At 57.1% G+C, this 27757-nt stretch overlaps 1 protein-coding gene across 2 annotated transcripts; it reads right to left on the reverse strand.

Annotated features, from left to right (window-relative positions):
- Positions 1 to 392: 392 nt before the first annotated feature.
- On the reverse strand, positions 393 to 27418 carry LOC309598780 (protein argonaute-1). 2 transcript variants are annotated; one of them, XM_082329694.1, is made up of 19 exons: positions 27342 to 27418; positions 18342 to 18525; positions 17447 to 17567; positions 17134 to 17315; positions 16693 to 16829; positions 16306 to 16440; positions 15913 to 16000; positions 14041 to 14188; positions 13601 to 13720; positions 12635 to 12757; positions 12034 to 12167; positions 10577 to 10761; positions 10251 to 10410; positions 9866 to 9956; positions 7517 to 7711; positions 7256 to 7390; positions 6261 to 6362; positions 5198 to 5397; positions 393 to 4752 (listed from the first exon to the last, which is right to left on the reverse strand). In XM_082329694.1, exons 1-19 carry the CDS (start codon positions 27364 to 27366, stop codon positions 4644 to 4646), a joined length of 2574 nt encoding a protein of 857 aa, XP_082185820.1. In that variant the 5' UTR covers positions 27367 to 27418; the 3' UTR covers positions 393 to 4643. The 2 variants fall into 2 exon arrangements, with proteins under 2 accessions (XP_082185820.1, XP_082185819.1); XM_082329693.1 differs by lacking the exons at positions 16693 to 16829; positions 17447 to 17567; positions 18342 to 18525; positions 27342 to 27418 and having other exon boundaries at positions 17134 to 17163.
- Positions 27419 to 27757: the final 339 nt, after the last annotated feature.

Raw genomic sequence — 27757 nt, forward strand, 5'->3', positions numbered from 1 at the left:
AGACGTTTACAAGGAATTCCAAAGCTGGGAAACGTAAAACATGACGCAGTACAGAAACCCAGAGGATTGAGTTTAACCCCGCTCCAAAAGGAGCCCGAAATCTGTCCTTAAAGCACCTTGGAGCCACCGGCCTTTTATAGCCCCCAAAGCGCACGATGTAGCCGGAGAAGCAGCCCATTTTGACGCACGCTTCCGACATCCGCTAACCCAAGGAGCTCAAATGAAGTCAGTTCTCAGACAGATGACATTTTAATAAAAAGTGGAATTGGCTACCGTATTCCAAGAAATTTTAAGCACGTATTTCTTCGCTTAAGTGTTTCTCTCATTAAACTGAAATCTGGAAAGTGAGGGGGTTTGGATCCTCCACAGCATCTGATGCAATTCAGCTGCAGTCAGCATTTCCCTGGTTGTCCCCAAGCCCTTCTCGAGCGAACGGCCAGGACTGCGCATGCACCTTCCCCGCGCAATCTGACTCAGGAGTGTCACCCCAACGTATTCACATTGCTTTTATTTAGGTCTTCTGCCAACAGTTACAGGGTAACAGACACTTGGGACTGCAAAGTCAAAGTTGCAAGCAAAAATCAGGACCGAGGCAAAAAAAAAAAAAAAAAAAAAAAAAATCCACAAAGGCAATCAAATCAAATCAAATCAAATATAAATACAACGTTCTGGAGCTCTTTAATCATACCGTTTTCTTTAATAAAGAGGTGGTTATGATCTTACAGTATTTTCTTTTGGCCTAATCCAAGGATTTTGTTACTCTTTACCAGTCTTAATTCCACGCATACAAAAAAAAAAATTGATATTCAACCTTTAAAATATAAGCCATATTTTCTTAATAAAATAAGTTTTGTGCTGCTGCTTGTTTAGTAAGTACTGTACATCAACTGTTCACGTCTATTTAACAAACGGACCATACAGAGTTCAAGCTAAAGCAAAAAAAAAAATAAAAAAACCAAAACCAAAACACAAGAAAAATAACAACCCAAACAGAGTGTCTTGTAAACACCCTATGTACAGTTCAACACTTGCTCATATAAAGGAGGTACGAAAGGGGCTAGAAATGGAACACAAAAGCACTGGAGTCCCGTAAATTTTCTTTCACAACTATTGAAGTGCAAATCACTCAGGCAAGATATGAATTTCACTTGTTTATTGCTGTCCTGCTGTCTGGCTTCCCTTCCTGAAAGAATCACATTCTTTTATTTCCCGCTAATTTTCCAAGAAGAAAACCTTCCGCGAGGCAACGTTGAATGCTTGGGCTTTTTGACACTAAGACATCAGGTCGTACGCTTGCGAATACCAGAACACCCCGACCGCCCCTGGAAGCTCTGGGGAGAGGGCTGCTCTGCCCCCTCGCCCCCGTTACGTTCAGACAGGAGATAAGAGAAACAAACAGCATTCAACAACCGACAGGTAAATGAAAGTTACTCCTCTTCCCACAAAACTGCGTGCACCTGGCGATGGTTCCAGTTGCAGAAGGAACACGTGCGGATGGAGAAGGCAGAGACTCGGGAGCCATTCGGGATGTCCGTGTGGGGTTTGTGGCTAACTACGAATCCCGATATGTATCTGGGTTAACACCTATCCGCTATGGGTAGCAAAATGCACAGCACCTCAACATGCAGTTATTCGTTTGCATCTCGGACAAGAAAAGGGTAGAAATGCTGAATGCTGGAGCTGCGTAGAAGGTACAGTGCATAGTCCATTATACAAAACATGCGGGTAACTCAAACCCCTTCTAAATATCTTCAAAATGGAAATAGGGTTTAAAGGGCACAGCAGCTACTGAGTTTGGCTTTTTTATTTATTCAAAACCATGAAAACCCAACGCAGAGGGTGAAATAAGGGCAGAACACGATCTGCAATCGACAGCTGAGAGTTTCAGAAGCTGTGAAGCTTTTGTGTAGGTAAAATTGCTGTTAAAAGTAGGTGCTACATCAGCAAGTCTTCATTCATAGTTTTCTATGAACAGCCACCTTACAAATGAGTGCAAATCTTAAAGGTCCATTTTACATTTCAAGTCTCAAGGTTAAAAAAAATTGTTACAGAGCAACAAGCTGTTTCTGTAAATGCCCACACTATCTCTTTTCAAATGGTTAAAAATGGCACGTGCTATGCCACAGCTACTAAAAGACATTTCAGAATTCTAGACCCAACTAAAACACTAAAATAAAAACTAGAAACCAAAATACCTTTGCCCCTCGCTGCAGAACAGCAGCCAGGTGCTTTCCGTTGTAATGCTGGTGAACAAACTGATTTGCAGAGAGAACCTTGACCTTAACCCCGGTTTTATTCTTAAGGAGGGGCTTTCTACCACAAGGTGAGCGGGTACAGCCCCTCCGAGATCACTTCGCTTTCAATGAACACAAGCCAGAGTTCGGAGGATGAGATGGAGAGGTGCTGAATTTGTGTCACTATGCAGGCACTTGTGTATAGGAATGTAGGCTTCTCATGTTGACGCTTAGTGTTGATGCATTCCCTACTCTCTAAAAGCCTTCCTAAGAGTTCGCTACCCTACTGACCATGAATAGTTCCTGGTCTCCTCCCCGTCACCTTGCAGATACACAGCAGTGGAGGTTGACACAAGGTGCAAAGGAGAACACGAACCAAATACTGTAGTCTTGAGGAAAAACAGGACTGTGCTAAATGAAGGATCTTCACAAAACGTGACATCAGTGGGCTCAGCACTTAGTTTGCATAGCATATTGATGTCTTCATTTTTCACAAACACGTTGCCCAAAAAGAAAATGGGTAAGAGTGAATTCCCGGTGTTAGGACAGATCAATGGGCCAACATGACCAATGTGGTTTTCATGAAGGCAAGGCAAGTTTAAACGTCAGAAAGTACAAAACAAAAAGGTGTGCTTCTATCCACGCGTACTGACACGGGGCAGTGCTTGTGGTGGATCTGCCTTGGAAATGCGTTCACGTTTGGCAGTAAAATGACAACAGCTCTTCCCTTTAAGAGCTCGGTAGGAGTGTGCGTGTCATTTTTTCTCTCGAAGGAAGCGCTGTGCACACTTTCATATAAAAAAACAAAAACAAAAAACAGATCATCTGCCCACATGATATTGGTAATGAGTTGCTACTACTGCCCTGCTGTGCATAACGGTCATTCTGTGCAGCAAAATGAGTCTGAAAAGCAGTCACTATCTTACTGTTGGGAAAAAGGCTTTTTTCCTGTTACAAACAAATCAGTAGGAGTTTCCCCTATGACAATAACAAGGATTTCATCATTCTGACTAAGGAACAAATCTGGTGTGCTTCCAGAATAAAAAACCCTGTGCATGAGATCAGCGATACCATGACACAAAGAGCAGCAAAACCTAGCAGCAGAGAGGGTGACAGTTTGGAGGTGCTGGAGTTGGGGTACGCGGTACTTCAGAAAGCAGCCGACCCGGGCAGAGATGTGCCGAACGCACACGGGAGACGGGCGCTGAGGAGTACCCGGCGCTGCACGGACTGCGGTCGGTAACACTCATCGGACAGGAAACGTTAGAAAACTCTGGCGTGAGCGCACAGCCTCAGGAAGTGCGGTGATGTAAACTCTGAGAATGTTAATGACTTGTGTATTTTGGCAACAGACTCGGTATCATATAAAAATAATGTTTAGTAAAAAAATCCCGGTGTCCATCATAAAAATTCAGGAAAAAAAAAAAAAAAAAAGAAAAAATCGATAGCGATTTCTGTCCTCATGGGATGAAGATGCCCCCATTTGTCAGAAACAGTTTTAAATAACAAGTAGTACATTGGAAACAAAAATGGGTCAGCAGCCATTAAACGTGTCCTATATGAAAGTGCACATCTTTCAATGGAGTTTAACCACCATGAGGTCGTGATCTAACACAAACTGCAACTTAGGACCATAGAAATTAACTCCTTCCGATGGAAATATGGACCACCATCAAGACAAGATTACTATTTTCCTTACAAGATTAAAAACATTGAAATTTTGCAGCATCATAGTAAGGCACTCACCCATGGAAAAGTCTGTGACTGTTGCTTCAAATGGCAGCAGCTAACTAGCTTTTAACACAAGGAAGACAGTTTTCAGTTCTGAGCTAAGTGCTAGGGTGCCTTACATTATATGGGGGGAATTATTCGGGGGTGGGGAACTGTTAGTGTTAGAATTCTCCTATAAACTAGTTGTTTTTCCCCTTAACCCATTAAAGCATCTCATATTCTAAAATATTAGTTTTATAAATCTAGTCTTCTGTTTTAAGGCTCTAAAAATCCCCTCCCCCCAACCCCCACAAAAAATACCTACCAGCGCCTGGTGGGCAACGGAGGACCAAATCCGCCATTTCACAGTCAGGAGTCTATAGTATTGCATCTTAAAAATGAAAACCTGCTTCCGCCTCCTGGGAGTTTTATCCCTTCCTTGAATGCCTTCATGTGTTTGGTCAGGTCAAAATTTTGCAAAGCCAGAAAAATTAAAAAAATAATCATCGGTCTCTTCCAATCCTACAAAGGTGTTGGATCTTTCTGTCCCGTGGTGCTGGTCTCCTGCCTCGAATCGACGCTGCCTGCCCTGCAGTGATTTCTCATTGGAAAAAAACCAAGGTGTCCCAATGCTTCCTTTTTTGTATGGCTCCTACAAATCTGAAAGCTTTCTTGAGTGAGGTAACAAAAGTTAGGCTTTCAAGCAAAGTACATGGTACGTAAAGTGTCCTGATGAACCTGCACAGCCTTCGCCAAGGCCTGGGGGTCTCTGCCGTTGCTCTGTCCAGATATATGGCTGCCCTCGCCACTGAAAATCAAGGAAATCACTGCATAATTATTTCATATTCCCCCCTGCAGGAACACTGAGAAACCCCTCGGAGATCAGGGTCCACGAGCGCCGGCAGCACAGGAAGGCATCTCACCGCAGCGTACAGATGCCGCGCGTGCCGGTGACCGTGCCTGGCACCGCAGACGTTCCGGCACCTCGAGGTGGCTGGCAACGCTCAAACACTCCAGGGATGCTCCTCCAGACCCGGGATGAGCTCAGGATGGGATTTACCCCTCCTTTTCCCCCTGTTCCTCCTAGGCTGGCACCTAAGAGCATGCAGCTACGTGCCGGTCTCCCCCCCCCAAAAGGGTCTGCTGCAGCGCTGCTCTGGCAGAGGCACTTTCGAACACCGAGGCAGGGCGCTCGCGTCCCCTGCCCATCCCTGGGGTCTGCCCTCCCGCGCCCACGGGCAGAGCCCCCTCACCTGTCGTGCTCCTTGTCCACGAGATGGTACCGCGCTCGGAACGCCACCAGTCGGGCATAGTACGCCGGGGCCGGGATGGAGACTGAGCGGGTGCAGCGCACGTAGGTATGGCACAGCTGGTACGTGAGGATCTGCAGCTCATCCGCGGTGAACCGGTTGTCATCCCAGAGTACATAGTAATGGGATGGCCGGCTCGTACCCTGGGCAGGAGAGGGAGCAGTGTGAGAGGTGCTGCCTGCACCCGCACGCAGGCAGCTACAGGCAGCTGCCTTGCATCCTCATCACCCCCTCCCTGATAAAACAACCCGGCAGACAGCCGGGGTAGGAGAAACGCCCATGCTTCCCTAATTTGAGAACCCCACACGTGCACAGGCACCGCAAGACAGGAAAGCTCTTAGCACCGAGGTGCAAACCATTAACGCAGCTGCCCCGTGCCCAGGCACTGCCGGTGCTTCTGCGCTGCCGCCCCCAGCTCCCGACGCCGCACAGCCCACTGCATCACGTATCGCACCAGCTCCCCACCGAACCAGGCCAGCTCCCCGCTGTCCTTGCAGGCGGAGAGGAAGCCAAAAAACCTCCCTTGCGGAAGCAGCTGTGGATTAAATGAGCGCAAATTTTTCAGTACGGTTTCTGACTAATCTTGGCTGCCTGAAGAAAGGCAGCTGCAAATCAAGCCGTCTGCTCCAGAGACGGCTGGCCCCAGCTCTCCCGCCCACAGCCAGACAACAGGTCCCTGCTGACGACCAGGCGCCCCAGCGAGCCCGGCACGCTCAGACGCCAGCTGACAAGCTGCTGAATTGGCCACTCTGAAGGAGGAAAATCTCATAAGAGAGATCCTTGGCTCCAGGAGAGAAATCAAGTACGTGCCACATAATGCAGCAGCAGTGCCGTCCCAGCACCTGCTCGCCAAACCGCCGCAACGGCAGCTTGGACCGAACCGCCCACGTCCCCGGTGCCAGAGGGAGGCTACGACAGGGCCGGGTCGGATGCACGAGAGCGCAATCTGCAACAACAGCCGAAGAAAACCAGCAGCATCACAGCAGCCAGCTCCGCAGCGCGGTACCTGAATGCCTGCATGACTGCACAGGTAGAAGTCGAACTCAAAGGGGTGGGTGATATTTGTATCCACGGTTGTTCCTGCTGGGATGTTCCCGCTCTTCCCAATCTACAGGGAACAGAAAGAGAGACCCAAGCACTGCAGAGTTTGGTTATTTCCAGCTGCCCAGAGCACCGTCTGTAACACACCAGGGCCATGGCGCAGGGTCCCCATCTCAGCATCCTAGTCTGAGAGCACCGTGCGGATCTGCTCCCCAAATGCCCATTAAGGGGGGTCAGGAGCAGCTTATCCTGCTCTGCTCCCTGCCCGAACAGGCTTGCTGGCATTTTCTGCTAGCATCAACACCAGGCATGACATGGAGATAGAGCAAACGGCATCAGAAGGAAAGCAGGCAGGGGGAGGGCTGGGCACTGGCCCATCCTACTGCAGAAATGAGGATTAAGTGAGCAAAACTCCAGGGATCTCTGTGGAGAGTGTAAGCTAGAGTCTGCCATAAGATACCTGGGCTTTTGCACCCTGATCAAAAACTGTCCTTAGTTCCCAAGATTAAATCTTCATGCTCAGATAGAGCCAGAGTCTGGTTAGACTAGATCTAACCACTGAATTTAGATCAACTCTAGGAAAAGCTACAGCAATCAATGTTACTGCACAACACACATGAACAAGCTGTGAGCAAGCAAGGGGTTATTCATTCTGTCACGTCAGCGGCTACAGCTATCACCAAAACAACAGATGTTTTCAAGCTGACAGAGGCTATTTCAAGAGAGTCACCAGGATCATCAGCACCCAGTAACTCATAATAACAGCAAACAGCTGTCTGGGTTTCTAGAAGCAGCCTAATCTGCATGGATGCGGGAGTCAACCGAGCAGCACGTTTCGTTCAAGAAAGAGCTCTCTGCCTGCCAGCGGTGAGCTTTCCCCTCAGCAAAGTCAGGGCTGGCTCTTCCTAAAGGCCAGAGATGAATCAGCCGCCTCCGGCCCTGGCACCCCGCGGCGCTCACCCTCTCGTTCTTGTCTGCACAGAAGAGACGGGTGTGATGCCTTTTCTGGACAACGATGTAGGTGATGCCAGGCTGGTAATCCTTTTCCAGTTTGATGCAGGCGTCTCGGATCGCTAGGAGCTCATAGTGAAGGATCTGGAGAGACAAGAGCACGCAGAGTGAGGGGACACGCCAGCATCCAGCCGTCCCTGTGCACCCTTACGGAACCCCACGGGAGCTGGTGCAGCCCCGCTGGCTGACGGGGATCCGAGGGGTCCTCACCTGCGGGAGCTGCCCCTCGGGAACGCCGTCGCGGTAGAAGATGATCCTGGTGGGTTTGAAGCGGGTGGATTTGTAGAACTGGATGAGAAGCTCCCTCACCATGTAGGACAAGTCCTCGATGATTTCCTGGCGAGGACGCTGCACGCGCACCGTGGCGCAGTACCGGCTGGGGTGGGCGTCCATGCTGCCCACAACCTGCAGCAACAGAGACAGGCCAGGCCCACGCGTTACAACGAGAAGGACGGAGGGGACATGGGACATTCCCAGCCTCCGCCTGCTTCCGACACCCACAGCTGGCAGTGGGCAGAGCACCCGAGCTCAGAAGATGGGACAGCAAATGCTGTGCAGGCAACTAGCGCCCAGAAAGGACATCCCTGGTCGTGGCCATGTCCCAGTTTCACTCTGCCGTGCCCTTTGTGGTGTTTATGGGAATTTCCAGTGAGACAACTTGGCTGGTGCCACTGCGTGACGTGGCTGTGGGGGCTGTTGCTGCTCTGCCCCAGCTTCACCCCTCCTGCCCAAAAGCAGAGGGGCGAGGGGGGAGCAGGGCTGCCCTTTCCGCCTGCCTAAGCCCTTCTCCATCCCTCACTTCAGAGGTTTTTGGCTTCCATGAAGGACTGCGTAACCCCAAACTCTGCTCTGCTGTTTCACCAGGGCACTGACACCCCCAGGGTACAAAACCCCACCTGCAGTTGCAATGCCACTGCTTTAACAGCGGCTGCTGGGGTCTATATCACAGCAACACCAGGGAGCTCTGCTGTCGGCTGCTCCTCACCCCTCCGACTGCGGCAGACCTGCCCTGCCCGCCCCAGGCTGCCCAGAGACCCTCTGCCCAAAAGCCGACTGAAACCAGGTCAACATTTGCACACAGCATCTGCCGGCATCGCGTCCCCGCGCCCACCCTCGCTCGGCCGCAGGCAGCGGAGCTGCCCCAGACGGCCGTGGTCTGCCCCGTCGGCACTGCCGCCTCCCGAGGACGCGGCGGGGTTGAGTCACCGCGCAGCAGCCATCGAGCACGGAGTTCCCATCGCAGCTGGGCGCTCTGGAGGGGAGACCTCAAAGACGTCAGTGCAAAGAGGCTGCGAAGAGCCGGGCTCTGCCGTGACGCAGGGCTGGGGGCACAGCGTGAGTCACGGGTGTCAAAGCAGGTGCTGGCCCATGCTGGGAGACAAATGCCCGGCTGCTTTGCTGCACCGCGTGGTCCACGTCCCCCCGAGCGGAGGGAAAGCACTGCAGAGCCCACATCCTCAGCAGCATCGAGCCTGCTGCCCCTGCCCTCAGCGCCAGTTTCGCTTTTGCTTTGCAAATTGAGCTCTAGGGTCTGGGCTGCACCAGCGGAGCCGATGTGCTCAACAGAAATGTTTCTTTTAGCCTCAGCCATGGACCCCTTCTATTGTCTAATTAACAACGGACCAAGGACAAGATCAAGGCTATCTGAAGGCTCGACCCTTCTCCTCCCCTGCAGCTTCAAAAAAGCTTTTATAGAAATTAAGAAAAAAAAACCCACAGTGGTCCTGTACAAAAAAAACACAAAAAATGTTTTCAGAGTGGAAGCGCCGCTGCCAGGAAACAGACTGTTCTGTCCCACCCACACCTACAGCAAACAGCCAAAAGCATTTCCCAACCCCTTCTAATTAAGAAAAAAACACTCCTCCAAAGATGCACTTGCATGCCAAGGAAAACCTGAGCTATGAGTCCTGGAAAGTTAAGAACTTCATAGGAAAATGCTGACGTGCTTAATTAGAACAGACGCTACAAGAACCTGACACTCTCCTTCGCCGCAACGAGCACAAGGCAACGTCTTAGAGCCCCATGAAGGGCGCAAGCTGCCACCCGGCCTCACCGGCATGCGAGTGGCACTTCACTCGATGGATGCTCATTATTCACATGGGGTGACGGGAAATCCTCGTCCCCAAAAGGCTCTGAAGCAGCCCCGTCACCCCAGTTCTCCCCAGCTCTCCCACCTGGGGAAGGTCCCTCCTAGGGCTGCACTGCGGGAGCGGGATGGCCGGGGATGACTCCGGAGAGCAGGGTGCACCGAGCTCCCCGCGCACCCTGACAGCGCTCACGGGGTCCAGCACAACACGAGCCCCATCTGCTGGCAGCTGCCAGCTCGCCCAGCAGCTCCCCAAAACCACAGCTCCTCTGCAAAGAAGCAGGAGGGGATTGGGGACCCATCACCCCGGGAGCAGCACTGAAACACCCGACAGGGCATGGGGCCACCCTGAGAAGTGTCACTAGGGGGACAGTAGTGACACAGCCCCTTTATGGACACGCGAGTCCCGTTCCAGTTCCTTCGTCCCCGCGGGGCTCTCGGGCACCAAGCCTGGCCCTGGACAGGGAACTTACAGCCGTTATGGAGGGTTTCTTCCCATCTCCTGCCGGTGGGTGAGTGACATCGGCCCCGAGGAAGATCACCGGCTGCTGAAAGACGGCAGAGCTGGCGGGAGAGAAGAGAAAGCAGCAGTCAGCCTTTCGGGGCCATCTCAGGCTGATGCACAGCCCAATGGAGGCGAGCAGATCACACACAGGACATCTCCCGAACTCCGGGCTCTGGCCCGGGCACATCAACAGCTCATTACAAGGCGAGACAGGCCACAAACCCCCGTTTCAAAGTTACTTTACGCAGCTGCCCACAGGCCCCCCCCTTTCCCCAGGTAAAGCCAGGCAGGCAGCACCACGAGGGACTTGGGAAACAAGGCCCAAAAATGCAAGAAGGAGCAGCTGTACGAACCGCTGGTGAGGCACAAGGATGTTGTTGATCCCTCCAAGCTTGACGTTGATCTTGAGGCAGAGGTTGGAAAGGGTCTGCGGGGAGGTTTTCACCACGTTCTTGACCTGGACGCACTGCGTGGCCATTCCCAGGAGGGTGTCCCCAACGCGCTTCACCTCGGCTGCGGGCAGAGGAAGCAGGTGAACAGACAGCAATCAGCAACGCACCGCCTCCAGCAGCATCCTCGGAAATGGGGAGAGAAATCACTGCGGGAGGAGCAGAGCCAGCCCTGCTGGGCGAGAGCAAAGCCCCTCTCCTTTCCCCGCTCGCCCCTGCCCCAGACGCACCATACACCGGCGTTTTCCCTGGCAGGATGACAATGATGAGCTGAAGCCCCGAATAGGTGTTCTTGAGGTGTCGAAACATGGGCTCCACACTGTCTGCACCCTGGGCGTATTTACAGAAACAGGGCTGGCCTTGGATCGGCATCCCTGCGTCCTTGGAGATCTTGCGCAGTTGGTCCGTAAAGTTCCTGTGCCCAGGAGGAGAAGGATTCAGCCCTGAGCCCTTCCGCACGGCAGCTCCGCCGTGCACCCCCGCCACCGAGCGAGAAGGGACCCACGGCTCGAGTGCTGCGGCACAGGACAGAGACGGGGACATCGCATCACCACGGTTTTACAGCATCCAGCAAGCGCACGGCACGGGAAACGCAAGACCAACACCTATTAGAGCTGAACCATCCCCTCTCAGTACCCTCTTGCCCAGGTACTGACTCTTCCCGAAGAGCGATGGAGCTGCGAGCCATTCTCCGTTAGAAAGCTGGAGAAGGGGGGAGCAGACCTGCTTGATTTCCAGATGATTTGCAAAGCTGATGCAAGCCTTCACTTACCAAACCGGACAAAGTGCTCAGCCACACTCTGGATTTTTGGATTGCCAAGGATAAACTTAATGCAGGGAGAGCCAGAGGGAGCATGGGGCTCCCGGCTCTGCCCCAAAGGGGTCACAAGAGGAGTGCGGTGTCGCTCCCACCTCCACCCAGTTACTGCAGACGTAGAGACTTTGAGCTGCTCCAAACCATCCCAAACGTTAACCATGCCAAACACCCAGAAGAGGCACACAAAATGCTCGCCTCAATGCATCCACCCTTGGTCAGGAGAAAGCTAAGTCCCCAGCAAAATCCAAACCCAAGGTGACCGTTTCCCTAAATCAAATAAACTGTCCCCGCTCTGTGTCACTTTGCTACCGAAGCAGAGAATTTCTAAGCTACCAAAGCTTTTCAGAAAGCCTAAGACTTCTCTGTAATAAAAACCCACGGTGAGTTAGGATGCTTCCTACATGAATTAGATTATTTCAGAAGGGGAATTGGGGAAACTTTTAATTAAATATCCCTCTCAACCCCACCTCTCTGAGGAGATTCAGCTGAGAAGAGTTCAATACAGCTTTAGGGCTGGCAGTATCAGATCACGATACTGCAGCTACCTGGTGCAAAGAGCAGATCGAGAAGAGCCTGACTGTCAGCTCACATGTGCTGGAGTGCCGATGTGCTCACTCCGACCTGGCAGGCTTTGTGATGGCTCAGGGACTGTTTGCAGCCAGGATAAACAGCCAGGCACTCTGGATAAACTAACAGAAACAAGACTGAACATCCAGTCTGAACCCGGATGAAATTTGTACCACGAGCAATTCAGATCCAGTGTTAACGATGAAGGATGCGCAGACCCAGGCTGGGAGCAGCAGGGTGGCCGCGCCACGAGCCACAGCTTCCCCATGGCATCCCACCCACGCGGGCTGCCCCTTTCCTTACTTCAGCACCTCCTCTCGACACTGCTTCTGCGGGGCAAAGCAAGCAATCGCCCAGACTTTGATCTCAATGCCGTTGTAGAACTGCTTCCCTCGCATGTCCCACACGCCTTGGTTGGGAGTTGCAATGGCCCGGTTCTGCAAGGCAAACAGACGGTCAGAGCGCTGCCGCGTCCTGCCCGGCCCCACGCCGGCAGCCCCTGGGGAGCACCCGCACGTGCCGTGGTTGTGCTCCCCATCACAAAGCCGTACACCCTCGACGGAGCCAGCTCCCAGGGTCTGCCGCGGCACGTGGCGATGGGCAATTCAGAATCTCAGCTCCTCCGAAGGTGATGGAAAATTCACCTGAGCTGCCTTACCCTGAGCATCCCTCTCCCCTTCAGCTCACTTTTTTGTCACTGAATGACTCTTGGCTATGCTTTCAGAACAGTTATATTGCAAAAAAACCCAAAAAACACAAACCCAAGGCGTTCTGATAAAAAATTCCAGCTCTAACCTACAAACCTCAATGTAGCACAAGTTTTGTTCAGCAACAGCATTCTCTGGTGTGAAAGCATCTCTCTGCACCACGCAGCCCAAGACCCGGGCGGCGCAGCCCTGCTTACCCTGCCTCCGTACTGCAGGATGGGCGCCGGCAGGACCCTCCCCGTCACCTCCGTCATGTCATCTTTCACCTTGATCCCAAACTCCTGAATGTACGGATCCAGGTTGTAGCTGGCGTTCTTCATCTGCAGAGGGAAGGAAGGGTCATGAGAGGGAGCAAGACCAACTGCTGCATCCCACACAGCTTCAGCTGGCCAGGAAACACGGGCACCGAAAGTCACGTTCTCGACAGAGCTGAAGTCCTCTCCGTAAGGGGAGGGCAAGCGGTTTAACACAAAGGGCCAAACCCTGTCCTCCAAACTGACCCACAGGAGACCTGATTTTTGAATGCACTGACCAACGCAACCAAGAGCAGAACCTGCTCCTGAGATTTAAAGCTTCAGTGGGAAGGTTGAGACTGGCAAGAGACTGTTATCAAGAGTCCCAGAAGGAATATCAAATGTCCCCAGCTTTGAAAGCCCAGAGATATCTATTTGGGTAGCAACAGCACTTGCCTGGATGCTGGTGGAGCCGGCTTTGCCGTTCCCCTGGCTCGCCCCAGGCTGACCTGCAGACAGAGCTCCCGTACCGCAGCCCCGCAACACACAGTCCCCACGTACACCCAGAGCTGGGGTCATTTCTCTAATTTGTTTTCCTATTTTTAGTTCCAGCTCCCTTTGGGTCAGGTTCCATCAGCACGAGGACCTGGATTTGCTGCACACGAGCTTCCACGGTCACTTTGAGCTGGGCTGCTCTATGCAAGCGCCCATTACCCACATGCAGGCACCCCTGACCGGGGATTCAGTGAGAAGAGGGGGATAAAACCAAGCCATGAACCCCACCAGCATCTTCTGAACAGGTCGCAGCTCTTCAGTGCAGAGCAGCTGAGGAGCAGGACCACAACAAGGTTCATCACAGCCCCGACACCGCAGCCTGTCGTCAGAGCCCCAGCCCCGACACCGTCCCTCCCAGGGACTCGTGCCACGTACCAGGCGACTAATTTCCTCCTGCCTGTCTGGGGCAGACCTGGCTGTTGCTTTTATCATGGTTGACGTTTGATTGTCTGTGAGCTTCTTGATGCACCGCTGGCCTGCCACGATGTTGCACACCTGCACGGCAGAGGAGAGACAGCAGCCACGCGTTAGGGACAGGCGACACACGGGGGACCATGGCTGAGCTGCCCTGCGGGTATGGCACTGCAGCCAGCCCCAAACCAGAGGTGCCGAGCCTGCAGCTGCAGGAAAATGGCATTTTTACAGCATGGTCTCCTCCCTCACTAGAAGCAGCTCTTGCCAGGTCAACATTGAGGCAACTAGTGCCCATGACACATTAGCTGCAGAATATTGTCATGCATCTGCCAGCAAAGGCCACTTTGCTTTGCACGGTGCCCAAAAGCCAGGACGCCCAATGCTGCAGAGCCGGCACTCACCTCCAAGGGCAGGTACGTGTGCTTCTGCTCCTGGCCAACCTGGAGACAGGGTAGGTGGGGGTATTTCAGCTGCAGGTTGTATTTCTGCTTAAAGTACTGAGCCACTGTGCACTCCACTGTCTGACCGCTCTCCAGCTGCAGGGGAAACCTGGCAGAGGCAGGACACGAAGGATGCACCTACTCAAAACAGACACTTCCAGACCTCAAGCACTACTTACTCTGGCTGGGAAGAGAGGGAACTGGCAGGCTCCCACTCCGAGCCACCATAAAAGAAAATAAAAAGCACAACAGTGGTATTTTCAGAAATCGAGTCAGGAATACTCTGATTCCAGTGTGGGACTGAGGTCCCTAAATAAAGCTCTCCCTCACTAATCCAGCTAATCAGGGCAAATGTTTATTGCAGGACATGCCACGCATGCCACTGTCAGGTACATAAATACAGCACACTGCTGCTCAGGAGGACTTCTGTGCTTGGTGCCCTCCCTGGGAGCCGAGCTGAGCTCCAGGCAAAGGTTAACCGGCCTCTCCTGGTACGGCGGGCAGAGCACGGGGGGCAGGAGGGGTGCATCTCCCTTCAAAACCACAGGGAAAAAAAATAATCAATCTCAGAGCTGAGGGGTGCCGTGCCACCCATAGCCGGAGCGCGATACCCAGCCTCACCCAGCACCAGCTGTTCCCAGCTCCATAAAGAGCTCAGCGAAAATGAAGAATTGACCCGATATTCTTTATGGAGCCAAAACTAGACGGGCGAGCCAGCCCGAACGCCCTGGCGAGGCGTCGCATTCCTCCTGCGCTCGCCAAGCCCGAGGGCTGGGACCCAAGGATGCTGGAGTGCCGGGGAAGCGGGGTGTACACGGTGACAGGCGCATGAGCCCCGACGAGATACACCCGGAGATGGGGTTGTGCGACGAGGAAGCGTGGCTGTGCTAAGGGAGGTGTCCCCGCAGCCTGACAGTGCCAGCCTGAGCAGGCACTGCTGGTTTGGTACCGGGCAAGAACTGGGAGGAGAGATTTTCTGCCAGCACTTGGGTTTGTACAGCACGAGACAAAATTTCCCTTTTTTTTTTTTTTTTTTTTTTAAATGTTGGCCAAATTTCCAGCAACATTGCAGAAACTTGGGGGGCAGACAGCCTGAAAAACATCCCCCCCTCCCCTCCAGCTCCACTCAGCGAGCGCCCAGCAGAGAGCACAAGCAGAGCCCCTCCTGCCCCAGCACTGTCCCACCACTGCCTGCACGGGGAGGTCTGGGGGGTCCGCCTGCGCTTCCCCCCAGCCTCTGCCACGAACCCCGTTTTGCTTCCAAGCCTGCCCAGGGGCAATTCCCCGGGCAAACCCCAGTGACGAGCCCTGGAAACACCCGTGGGCTGTGGCACCCAACAGCTTGGTGCTGAGGGCACCACTTCCACGGTGCTGCCATCCCCATCCATGGGGGGCTGCGGGGAGCAGGGCAGCCCCCCCGACACGGAGGGGTGCCCAGGCCCAGCCTGCTCCCAGGCACAGGCAAATAATTTCAAGGCAGGGAATTGCTTTATCCCCTGACAAAACTCCTGCTTTGGCAGTGTCTATTTTAAGAAAGAAGAAAACCAAACTCAGAGGTAAAAACTAGGACAATTCCTGGCGTGTTAGCTCCCGCCCACTGCAGCGCGCCGCCTGCCAGACAAAGCATCCTCTGCACTCCCACCCTCCCCTGCATCCCGCGTGACGCGGAGCTGCGCGAGCTGCTGTGCCCAAAACCGCTGCAGAGCACCGAACGCATCTCCTTTCGCCATTGCAGGCTGGAGTTTCCCCTCCAGCTCTCCCTAACGACACCAGCAGCTGCTAAAAAGCAGAACAGCTCAGATTTTTCCAAGGGCATCTTTCCACCCGCCTTACGTCTGGTGGCTGGCCGGCCGCCTGGTAACGTTACACACGCGGTATTTCCTCTTCATCTGCCCGCAGTGGGTAACCTCGACTTTCAGACCTGGTGCAAGACAGGGAGACACCGCAGAGTCACTTGGTAAAGGCGGGAGCGATTCTCCTTCACCCAACTTCCCCAGGACACCGCCAACACCTGCTTTAAACAATTAACCATTTGCAAAGCAGGTATTCTTGCAGGTGCCCTGCGAAGTGCACGAGGGAGGCAACGGTGCCCCAGGAGACATTTTAAATGCGCACCCCCCCGTACCCCCACCTCGCTGCAGGGGCTGGGCAGCAGACAAGCCATGGCCGATGTCTGGGGCAGCACCCAGCTGGGGACGGGTCCCCAGCGCTCCCCGGGGGCTCTACCTTTTATCTCCTTGGTGAAACGCACTCTCTGTGAGTCCGTCAGGGGCTTCGGCTGCTCGTCGATGTTCCGGATGTCCAGCACCTCGCACATGAACTCGATTACGGGCTGGGCTTTGTAGAAGGCGGTGGCCGACACTGCGGGACAGATACCACGATGTGTCTCTGCTCTCTGGCCCGAGAGCTGGCTGGATCCAGCCTCCCCCAACCCACCCAGCCCCACTGCTGCAGTTCCCCACCCCACTGCAACCAGCGCTGGGTGGCCAGGCCCCGTGCACAAAGCCCCCTGCCCGAAGCGGTGCTGGGACCTCACCACGAGCGAGCGGGACCGTGCTGCGCTGGGCTTGCTGTAGAGCAAAGTGCCTTTGTCAGCATTAAAAAATACGTCACCATCAATGTTGAGCATCATCTTCCACATGGCGGGCCTGACCGACTGGTGGAAACCGAACCAGACCTCCCTGCCGCCTCCCAGGGGGTGGTAGTAGCCTTCGGGGGGGGAGAAGAAGGAGCGGCCGACAGGAGTGTACCTACGAACCAGGGCAAACCGCGTCAAACAGCACACGCCAGCCCCACTCGCAGCGACCGCGAAGCACCCCCAGCCCCTCCAAGCCGTCGCTCGCCCCGCTGGCTGCATCGCCCCGTTTATTTCTACGGCGGGAGCATCCACAGCAATAGCACCAAGCAGCGCGGCAGGCAGGGCCGCCTCCTCCCAAAAACCGTCAAGGCCAGTCCCAGCCACAGCAGCCTGCCAAGGGCAGCTGGTGCCCTCCCCGGCACGCTCGGTGCTTGCAGCACGGCCCCTGCCGCCCACCCGCCCCTTGGCACAGGTACCTCATGGAAGCCAGGTGCCTCATGGCAACATCCAGCGCCTGGACGGACTCCAGGGGGACGGGGATCTGCCCGCTGACCAGGGCCTCGTGCAGCATGCGCCAGCTCACGATGGCCATCCATTTGATGGAGACCTTAAATATCCTGTCCTTGCCTTCCCCCGGGATCGTCACCTCAAAGTCAACCTGGGTGCAGAAGAGAGGGAAGCCGTCATGGCATCCCCGCAGGCACAAGGGGAGGAGGTCGCTTTTAGCTGGCCCTTCCCAGGCAGGAGGCAGGGCGCGCTGCCTGCACGGGGCTCGCCGCCCCCTCTTACCCGCTCGTTTCCAATAGGCAAAGCCGTGACAGTGTAGATGTTCTTCTTCCCATCGTAGACTGGCTTTCGGTCACCGAAGATCTGCGGTTTGAAGTGCTGTACCATGTACTCCACGACTTCCCTACACAGGCGAGCGGGGCAAAAAAGAGGGGCAGGGGGAGAGAAGGGCGAGGTTTGTTTTGCCGGTTTCTTTACAGCCCGACACCTTCTGTGACCTGCCTGGTCCCCAGCCTCCCTGCCCCGGGCACTTCTGAGCTGCAGGGCACCAGAGAGCAGAGCCGAGTCTCCCCCGGGCAGGAGGGCCCCGGGACATCAGCCACGCGCCTTGTCCTGCAGCTCGGCACATCAGCTTCGGCAGAATGAGTTTATACGGTATGCAGGAACATGTACCCGCCGGAGCTGGCTGTAAACCCACCGTGTGCGCCGGGAGGGCGAGAGGGAGCAACTCGCTGCCCACGGCCGCCGGGAGCATCTGCAGCATCTGCTCACCGGCCTTTGGGGCACAGAGCTACCCAGGCTGCCGGGGCAGGAGGGGACGGGCAGCGAGTAGGATGCCAAAAAGAAAAACACAGAAAAGTACGCCATGGCCCGAGGTCTGGGCCTTGCTATTTTTAAATACAGGATTGTTGCCAAAATAGCACAGCTGCTTTGAAGAAGCAGGGGACCGTGCTGAGGTTCAGGACCTCCGAGGCTGTCAGGGGCAGGAACCAGCACTGCTGCACAAACACGGCTGGCGGGGTCCGGCCACCCATGGGCGCCAGGCAGCACCGTGAGCCCTGCCACAAAGTCACCCTGATGGCTTCCACCGGTGAAGATGGAGACAGGCACTTATGCAGCCTCCATGAGGAAACTGGAAGCGGGGAACGAGTGCCAAAACCTCTAATACTTGCCTTACCTGTTGACTCTGCGTGGACATTTGTCAGGTTTGATATCCACTTCATAATGATACACATCAATCTTGGGAATGTCCACTTCAAAGTAGTTGGCTAAGAGCTTGATGGGCTTCCCAACGGTTCCTATCCCGGGCCGACGCGGCGCTTGAAATACCTGCTGCAATGGTGGCAGGTATGCGCCTGCAGCTGTGGGGAGAGAAAACGGGTCAGGGGGCTGGGAGAAACCCTGGGCCCAGACAGACAGACAATGCAGAGTCACAGCACTCCCCATCACCGCATCCCGAACCGGGAGGTCTCCCATGCACGCTCCTGGCGGCGGTGGCGGAATTCGGACCAGCACAGCGGGAGGTGGAAGGAGCTTCCCTGGGCACCGTCCGGCAAGTGCCGGGGCCAGCCAAGCTGTCAAAGGGCAGTGCCAAACCCTCCGCTCCGCTGTGCCGATGTCAAACCATCCACCGGCAGATAAATGATCTCTGCTTTGCCTTAGGGAAAGGAACGCATCCGGGGCCACGCGTGGCAGCAGTACAGACCTTGGGAGGACAAGGGATTCCCACCGCCCGTCCCGACCACGGGCGCACCCACGTCCTGGCGTACACCACGATACCCATAACTCAAGTCCCTGACCAGATGTGGGAACAGAAGGCCATGCTTGCTTTTCCTGACACTGAAGGACAGGTTGTACCTAATGTCGACATTAGAAGAGCTTTGAAAGCGCCCGGTATGCCGCCTCCAAGCTGCACTTCAACTTCGGTTTCGCACAAGAAACGTCACAATATGCAAACAACCAGAACAGCGGTGAGAAACGCTCCAGCCCTGGCTTTAAAAAGAAAGTAGAGCCTCGTATCTGCGCCGAGAGCTTGCCACGGGTCTGCAGCAGCACCAGTAACCTTCGCCTGAAGGGTCTGGCATCGTCTGATACCATCGTCTGAGACACTGGCACGCTGAATTAGTGAAGATATACTTAGACCAAGGCCAGCCCTCCCAGGGCTGCGGTGTGTCTTTATTGCCCATCCCTTCCCCGGCTCCCGCGGGAGGAATCCCTCTCCACGGCACCTCTCCATGCATCCCCAGCATCCCGCCCCGCAGGAGGGTGTTTGCCAACCAACAAGCGCAGAGAAGGCCAAGCATCGCCTGCCCCGCTGCACGGCAGCGACAGCGACATCAAAGCCGACCCACGCTGGGCTCCGGCACGCAGAGCGCTTTGTTGTAAGGGCAGCTCCAAAAATAGCCCAGGTCTGACAGCTCCCCAGCGCCGAGCAGGAGGCGGCACCAGACTTGCTGGGTTGCGGGGTGAGGAGAAATGGGAGCCCCAAAGAAGAAAGCACCCATCTAACGCTGCCAAGGGGCTTTGCCACGAACAGAGCGGTCTCGCCAGCTCCATCTGCCAGCTGTGGCTGGTGGATACACTCTACCCCCTCCTCCGCGATTTTGCTTACAAATACATCGCTCTTCAGCTCGTCGAACGCCCGGGGTTGGTTTTGGCAGGGAAGGGGTTTGCAGGCACCCTCTGCCCCCGCGCCAGGGCTGGGGTGGTCCTGCCGTGGGGAGCGCAGGCGGGATGCCCTGGCAGCACAGGCAGCCTTTGTCCCGCAGCCAGGCCAGCCCCTGCCCTGCTGATTTACAAGCCAGCGCCGGCACAATGGGGAGGCTCTGCCCGGCGGAAGGAGGCGAGGGACCGCGTCTGCTCCGGGGAGAGAAATATGGCCCCACTGAGACGCCCAGGCCTTCTGCTGGAGGCGAGGCGAGGGGCCGAGGAGCCGGCAGCAGCCCCACCGCCTCCCTCCCCGCCGCCTCGCGTGGCGCAGCCGGGGCTGCTCGCGCAGGCAATGGCATCTGCCGCCTCCGACGGGAGAGCAGCACCGGCTCCACCGGCACGGAGCTGCAGGTCTGCCCCTCTCCAAGGGGATGCAACCCCCCCAAAACTCCGCCAGTGGGGACCTGCAGAGACGCACGTTTTCCCCTCCATCCTCCAGCAAATTCCGACTCGCTGCCGGAGGGAGGATGCCACAAGAAACAGGAAACACGTTATTGCATCTGCACTACGCGATTATTTAACTGCTAGATTTTGCAGGATAACAGCTTGCTTTGGTTTTATACCGGTTATTAACGATCACGTTTCGAAGTCCAGGTCGCAGGATAACCCAAGTCCCAGCACCTGAACTTTCCTTTTATCCTTAACCCCTCCTCAATGTAATCCTCAGCTGCTGTTCAGCAAAGAAAAAAAAGACACATCGACGAGGAAGGCTAACTCCAGGGAAGTTGTTGGTAAAAAAACAGAGAAAATTAAAACCAGTTTGATGAAAAACTCCTATGAATTATGGGAGGTAGCAAAAAAAAAAATCAATCCCAAATCCCCACTTCAAGCAGCGTGGGCCCCAAACCCATAAAGAGGGCAGTACCAGTTTTTCCACAAAGCCCATTATAGACTTAGAAATGAAGTTCTGGAGATGGAGGGGTGGGTACCAGAGCACGGCCACAGGACTGAACTGCGTTTTTAAACTGATGGCACCCTTGGACTCAAAGGCATCTTAAAATATTGCCAAAGAAGCATTCAACACCGCTGCTCTCCGAGTCGAGATCTGCCCTTCCTGCCCCTTTCCCACTTTGCCCATCTCCACCTATCCCAGTTTGCATCTTCTATCTGTTTCTCGAACCCCGCGAGGTCCCGGCCAGCTGGGCCGGGTGCGGGGAGCGCAGCGTGTGGATATTCGGAGCGCTCCATCTGGGTGGCCAACTGTCCAAGTCGGCCCCCAAACAGCGTCCCGGCTCCAATTTTGGCTCCTGAACACATGGTGCTCTTAGCACCCTTTGCTCCCATCCACTTCCTTTTTAAATCCAAATTTCAATTCCAGGCTAAAAATATCAGAAGCAGAAAAATAGAAGAGCAGCAAACTTCAGTTTTGCACCTGATCTCTGCAAGGCTTTTCCTGCCGATGGAAGGCCACCATGCCACAGGACACCAAGGGGACAGGACGACCCTTGAGAGCATCCAAGGACCAAACTGCGGCATTAACTTCTGCAAAGCCAGCCTCTGCTCTTGCTTCTGCCCGACAGCAGGAGCCCAGGAGCTCCAAAATCTGCTGGGAGCCCCAAGCCTGGGGCTAACCCAGCCCCAGCGCCTCCTCGGACACTGCAGCATGCGACTCGGAGCAGTCCAACGAGCAAGATGGGGACCTCCGAGGCCGACGCGGGGCTCAGACCCCCACAGGCACTCGCAGCTGCGCTGGGGCAGGGCGGCCGCCAGCACCCCCGAGACAAACGGCTGCGCCGCGCTCCAGGGGCAGCTCGTTTTGAGAAACTGATTTTCAGATGAGCTACTCGCGGTGTAATTCATGTCTCCACATGACAAACATTTCTTGGCAATCGCCAGCTCCCTGGCTGCAAGCTGATGCATTTTTAAATCATGGTTCGCAATCAAAGAGGTGTTTGCCAGTGCTGCTGGAGCCTCCGGTCCCTGCTCTGCCTTTCGAGCAAGAAACCAACCGTGCAGCCCGCTTGCAAGACCTGCCGGAGGACAGCAGCTCTCCGCTCCCTTCCCTGCAACCACATCAAGGCCGGCACCCGCAGTTTCTCCTCTTCTGGACCTTCTCACCCCTGAGACGATCCCAGCAGCTGTGTGTGAGCAGGACAGCATCTCCACGTGCCCACGGCATCCCTGCGGATGCAGGGGACGCAGGGCAGCAGCCGTGCTGCACAGGGGCGACCGAACGGTCCCAAACCCGTCCCGCAACCCCGGCGCTGCACCGGCCAGCCCAAAAATAACGCTTTGCCATACAAACCCTCTCACCGGATGCTTTATGAACGTGAACCCTCGCAATTAAGATTATGAATCACAGATGAAGGATTCAGCCTCCAGCAACGCAAAAGTCAGCTCAGGAGTTTGATGCAAGCCACAGGACATTGCAAACGCAAGATAACGTAACTGGGCAGCCTGGCTGGAGGGAGCAGCACCGTGACGGCCAGGAGATGCTCTGCAAAGACCAGGGCAGGACATGAGACCAGCGCTGAGGATGGGAAAATTCACCCCTGAGCCGACTCAGAGGGTTTTATTTTGGTGGCCACAGACACACACCCAGTCCTTGAACGTGACGAGCCGGAGCAGCCACCCCGGCAGCCCAGCCCCAGGCTCAACGCAGGGGTCACGCCGCCCGCCTGGAGCTCGCCCAGCAAAGCAGGGAGCAATAATGACTCTTCCTTTCTAAATTACTTTGAGATCCAAAGATTTTTAAAAAGCCATGACGTCCTAGTGCCTGCACACGGCCTGGCGCAGTGGTGCCAACCCGGGACATGGCTGTTTATAAGAGCGGTGAGATCTGGCACCTCTGGCGTGCGAGATGGGCTCTCACCTGGCCTCGGCTGCTTCAGCCCAGGTGGGAGAGACCCCAAAGCCCTTTGGTGAACATGCAGGCTGGGCTCACCCCTTCCCACGCCACATCCCTGCCCCGGGGCGCTCAGGGTCCCCCCACGATTTGCCTCGGTGCAAATCCTCCCGAAAGCCGCCCTCCGCCTGGCTCGGAGGACGCTGTGCCAGGGAACCCCGGGCAGCGCGACGTGGCATCCCCGGGCAGCTCGTACCCGCAGCCCCCGGCTGCAGCTCGGAGCAGCAGAAAAGGGGCCAGCGGCGAAACGTGCCGGCTCCCCTTCGGCAGAAGGAGCCTCGTTAAAAAGCGCCCCAAACTGCCCGAAAACAGGGGGGCTTCTGCATACCTCGACTCTCCATGGTGAAGCTGCACAGGCTCCCACTTTGTCATGTAAATGCGGGCGCCCGGGGGCCGGGGGCTGGAGGGCGAGTGTTGTTCCTGCAGCACAATGCAGCCAGTGAGCGGGATGAAATCCGCCTGCCATTATAAATTCAGCGCCCAGGAGGAATCACAGACTTTCGCACACAAAAGCCGTGCCCTGGGGACGCGCCGGCGGCGGGAGCATCGCCGCCACTGCCGGCAAGCCGCCACTGCCGCCCCTTTGCCGGGTGCGCGCGAAGCACCGGCGGGCAGAGACGATGGCGAGGGCAGCACCGCCAAGGTGAAAGTCTGTTTGGGGTAATTAGCACCGGAATACGCTTTGTTGCTATTATTTATTGTAACAGCTGGGGAACACGACCCGCTGCCCAACAGCTGCCTGCACCCGGGCAAAGCCGCCGGTGGGACGGCATGAAATTACCATGTCATTTAAATCCTCTCCAGCGCCGCATTCAGCCAAGGGGCCACTGGAACGGGGCCGAGACAAAAGGGAGTTTTTTCACAGTGGCGGCAGGTCCGCGATGGCCCCCTCCCCACACACCCAGCCCCGCCAAAATACACCTGGGAACCGGAGAGGAGCAAGCAGGGCCGCGGCATGCCAAACGTCACGCCAAACGTCACCGGACATGCGGTGTGGTCCATCCTCACCCTGAGCCATCTCCCACCCTAAAGCAGCCACAGAAACCCCCCAGGGAAGTGAAAACCCCCCGTCAGGAGGCAAAGCAAGCGGCAGCGCCAGCAGGAAAGGCAACTGCTGGCGGGGCAAGCAACTGGCTTTCCCAGTCTCCGAGCTCAACATCTTCAAAACCACCAACTCTAAGCAGTGACCGACGTCGTCCCACAAAGCCCGGACTTCAAAAAGCACCATCTCATCTCTGCCAACCCAGACGTCGCACCCGCTGCCTGCTCCTTCCCGAGTTGCCGTGAGCACAACCAGGTTCATGCAGCTGCACGCGCTTTTTGGTTCGACACTAAACTGAGTTTAAGTAGACCATGCCCACGCGGGGCAGAGAGCTCCAGCTGCAGCCGTCGACACACAGCATTAAACCCATCCCATGCACCAGAGCCCATCTTCCGAGGGAAAGTCGGAGCTGCCCAAGCACCGCTCCTGCCCCGTATTGTGGTGGCTGCATCCAAGAAATGCACCAAAACGGGCTCTAATCTGTTTTACTACAGTATTTACTTCCGAAAGCAGTTTAGTTCTTTGTATCCTCGATGCCAAGCGCTGCAAAGGGCATCGTTGTGCCGTGTCAAACCTCAGCTTTCTGCTTGGAAATCACGAGCGACGAACTCGAAAGTGTCGAGTTAAAAATCTGCCCTGATGCCGCCGCAGCCACGGCCGGTGCCCCCGCACCCCGGCGTGCACAGTCCCGCAGCCCGGGCTGGGCCAGAGCGCGAACCTGCGGATGCTACGACGGAGCGTAACAAACAGCAGCAAGAGCATCGCCACCTCCATCGAACCCTTCACAGGGACTGCGAACCAGCTGCTTTGGCTCCAAGGAGAGCGGCACGGTGCGGTGATGCCAGCAGCACAGACGCGGCTCGACCTGTGGTGGCACGAGCCGACCCACAAGGGTCTTGCTGAGCCAGGCCTGGCTGCCCAGCGGCTCTGTGTCCCCTTTTTTGGTCCCTCTGATGGGGTGTGAGAAGCACGCAGCACCATGAGTGCCACCACCTCTGCCGAACGCACCGGCGGCTCGTCCGGACTGTGCGACCCCGCACCACAAGCCTGGGGTCCCTGCTAACGGCACCTGGACCGGGCAAAGGCTGACATCGCTCCCGCCCGCCCCGCAGGGTCTCACGCCGCTCCCGCAGACTTCCCAGGCAGCGGCCAGGGACGCGCAGAGCTGGAAGCAGCAGACAAAGGCAGCCCCCGGCGCCGGAGGGGACAGGACAAAGGCGACGCCGGCTCCTCTCTGCGTCCCACCGTGGCCCTGTGCCGGGTGCGCCGTGCCACGGGCAGCCCCGCAGAGCCACCGGCCAGGGGCTCCCGGTGAGGAGCTTCAAACCCGCAGGCAGCTCCGCCGCTGATCACCCCGCCAAAGAGCAGCGCTTTTCTGCCTGATTTGGCTTCCTTTTAACGTCTGCCATCTTAATAACTTGTCTCCGTTTTGTTCTTCCCTGGGTTTAGAGAGAGGCTGCAGAAAGTGTTTAGAGATAAATCATACGTGCCGTGTCTCCAGGCAAGGTGCTTCTCCCGGCTTTGTTTCTTGATGTAATCCTGTCCCAGAAACAGGCACGTGCGATTTCATGTTTCCTGAAGATAAAGAGATCCAACAGACGGAACGGCTTTGGGGGTTTTGCAGGGTTTAGCACAGGAAGACAACGGTTAAGATTAACAGCGTTTAGGAAGTTTGTGAGGGACAAAGAAAACTAAAAGTTGAGGGGAAAACAACTTCATTTTTTAAAACTAGTGCACTTGTGCCTCCCCGAGCAGTGCCTGCGAGTCAGAAGATGTCCCAGGTTCTGCCGCCGCCTTTCCAGGCATCTTCACTTTGGGCACATCCAGGCACGCGCTGGGTTTCTGCTTTATTACCCTGACAGGTCGCAGCCCGGCACCATCAGAGCTCGTACACGAGGCTCGGCCCTGTACCCGGGGTCTGTCGGCAGGGAAAGGGATGCTAAGGCAGGGCGGGATCCGCGGCAGCTCCTGCCACACGGGGTAAACGTCTCCCCTGCAGGCGAGGTGACCCAGGCGGGAGCAGACGTCCCCCAAGCAGATTTGGGGAGGAAAGGGGAAACTCCCAAGAGCGCAGCACCAGAGCCCCGTTCCCAGCGCAGCCCCCACCGCCCTGGGGACCCCCGCGCCGTCAGCGGGACCGAAACCCAAACCCATCCCCGCCAAGCGTGGCCCCAGCCCATCCCAGAGGTTCTTTTAAAGCACCTTAACAGAATTAGTTAGGGCGGCGGTAGGAGGGTGCAGGCAGCGTTATCTGTGCTGTCCCGAGGTGCCGGCGGCAAAGCCCGCGACGCCCTCGCGCAGCCGCCAAATCACGGCTTCCAAAGGCCAATAAATCAGCCCCAAACACAAAGCGCCGGCAGCCAGAAGGTAACGCAGACATGAAGAGATCTCCGTGCCACGCTTAAAATCAAACACCGTAAGGAAGGACCAAAGTTTGACTGCAAACGGGCAGCAGTTCTATGCCAAAATCTCACCACGCCACCGCGTTACGGCGGGCAGCAAAGTTGCCAACACGAGACCCGTTAAAGGCCAGCGGTCCCCATCGCTCCCTCCCCTCCTCCTGCCTTGTTTTTGGCACCAAAATTGTGCCCATTAGAGCAGCACAAGCTGACGATGCTCACGCCGGGCCCGGGAGCGAGCGTCTGCCGATGCGACGGCTCGGCAGGTGAGTTTTGGGGAACGGCTCTCCAAACCCCCACGGAGCAGCCGGGCACGAAAGAGCCGGGACCAAAAGCACCCTCGGCTGCTCCCGAGGCCAGGGCGGGGGGACACGGGGGTGACTCTGGAGCTCAGCCCCCCGCGACCCCTCGCCGGCGGCCGGCCGCGCTCAGCCCCGGCTCCGCGCATGCCCCGGCGCGGGGAGAGGAACCGCTTCGTGCTGTCACGGCGCGCAGCATCGCCGCCTCCACGCCAGCTCCCGGCCTGCGCCCCGCTCCCCGAAACACCGCGCCGGGGGGGACGGAGGGGACGGGGAGCCGGGGGGGGACGGAGGGGACGGGGCGATGCTGCTGCTGCTGCTGCTCCTCTGTGCAGAAGAGGCCCTTCGCGCAGGGCTCGCACCGCGCTTTGGGGGGACCCCACGCTCCCGCCCCGCTGCCGGGCGCGTCCCCCCGGCCCCGCACCCCAACCCCGCGGGGCCCCTCCGTCGCCCCCTCCCCAGGCCGCCGCGGGGGCAGGGGCCCGCCGCCCCCCCCCCCCCCCCGAAGCGGGGCGGCCCTGCAGCCCCCCCCGCCGCCCCCAGACCCTCCGGGCGGGCGGCGGGCCCAGCCGGGAGCGCTCCCCGCACCGCCCCATCGCACAGCCCCCCCCTCCGCACCGCCACCGCACAGCCCCCCCCCGCGGGGACCCCCGCATTCCACGGCACAGCACACCCCCCCCCCGCCCCTCTCACCCCCGCGGGGGGCTCCCCCCTTGCACCCCCCGACCGCAGCCCCCGCCGCCCGCCCGCCCCTCCATCGCCCGGCCCCCATTGTGCAGCCCCCCCCCCCCGTTGCACACTCACCCCCCGCTGCCACCTCCCCCCTTGCACGCTCCTCGCCCCCCGGCGCGCCGCGCCCCGGCCCCCCCGCCGCCGCCGCTACCTGCTCCCGAGGGTCCCGCTTCCATCCCATCCACGCGGGCGCCGCTCCGAGCCGGGGGCCGCGGGCAGGGGCCGGGGCCGGGCAGGGCCGGGCAGGGCCGGGGCCGGTGCTGCACCGCCGCCCGCCGCAGCCGCCTCTCGCCGCGCCCCAGCGCGCAGGCGCCGCCGCCGCCGCCCGGCCCCCGCCACCAACAAAGGCGGCGCCCGACGGCCCCGCCGCCATCTTGGGCCCGAGTGAGGCGGCGGGGAGGCCCCGGGGCGGCTCCCGGCGGGCGGGGGGCACCGGGGGGCACCGGGGAGGGGGGCTCCGGGGAGGGGGGCTCCGGGGACGGGGACACCGGGGGGCGGCCCCGCGGGGGAGCCCGAGCCGGTGCCTCGCCGCCGCCCGGGAGCAGCGCAGCATCCAGCGCTCGGGCC

Source organism: Platalea leucorodia (genome assembly GCF_965183815.1).
Source record: "Platalea leucorodia genome assembly, chromosome: 18".
NCBI classification, from domain to species: domain Eukaryota; kingdom Metazoa; phylum Chordata; class Aves; order Pelecaniformes; family Threskiornithidae; genus Platalea; species Platalea leucorodia.

What these genes read in the sequence shown, in the direction of transcription:
- LOC309598780 (XM_082329694.1), bottom strand. Translation starts at nt 27,366, where the DNA reads ATGGAAGCGGGACCCTCGGGAGCAG. An exon ending in AGGCACCTGGCTTCCATGAG is followed by an intron (nt 16,830 to 17,133) that starts GTACCTGTGCCA and finishes CCTGGTTCGTAG; the next exon opens with GTACACTCCTGTCGGCCGCT. An exon ending in AGGAGGAAATTAGTCGCCTG is followed by an intron (nt 12,758 to 13,600) that starts GTACGTGGCACG and finishes TTCCCTCTGCAG; the next exon opens with ATGAAGAACGCCAGCTACAA.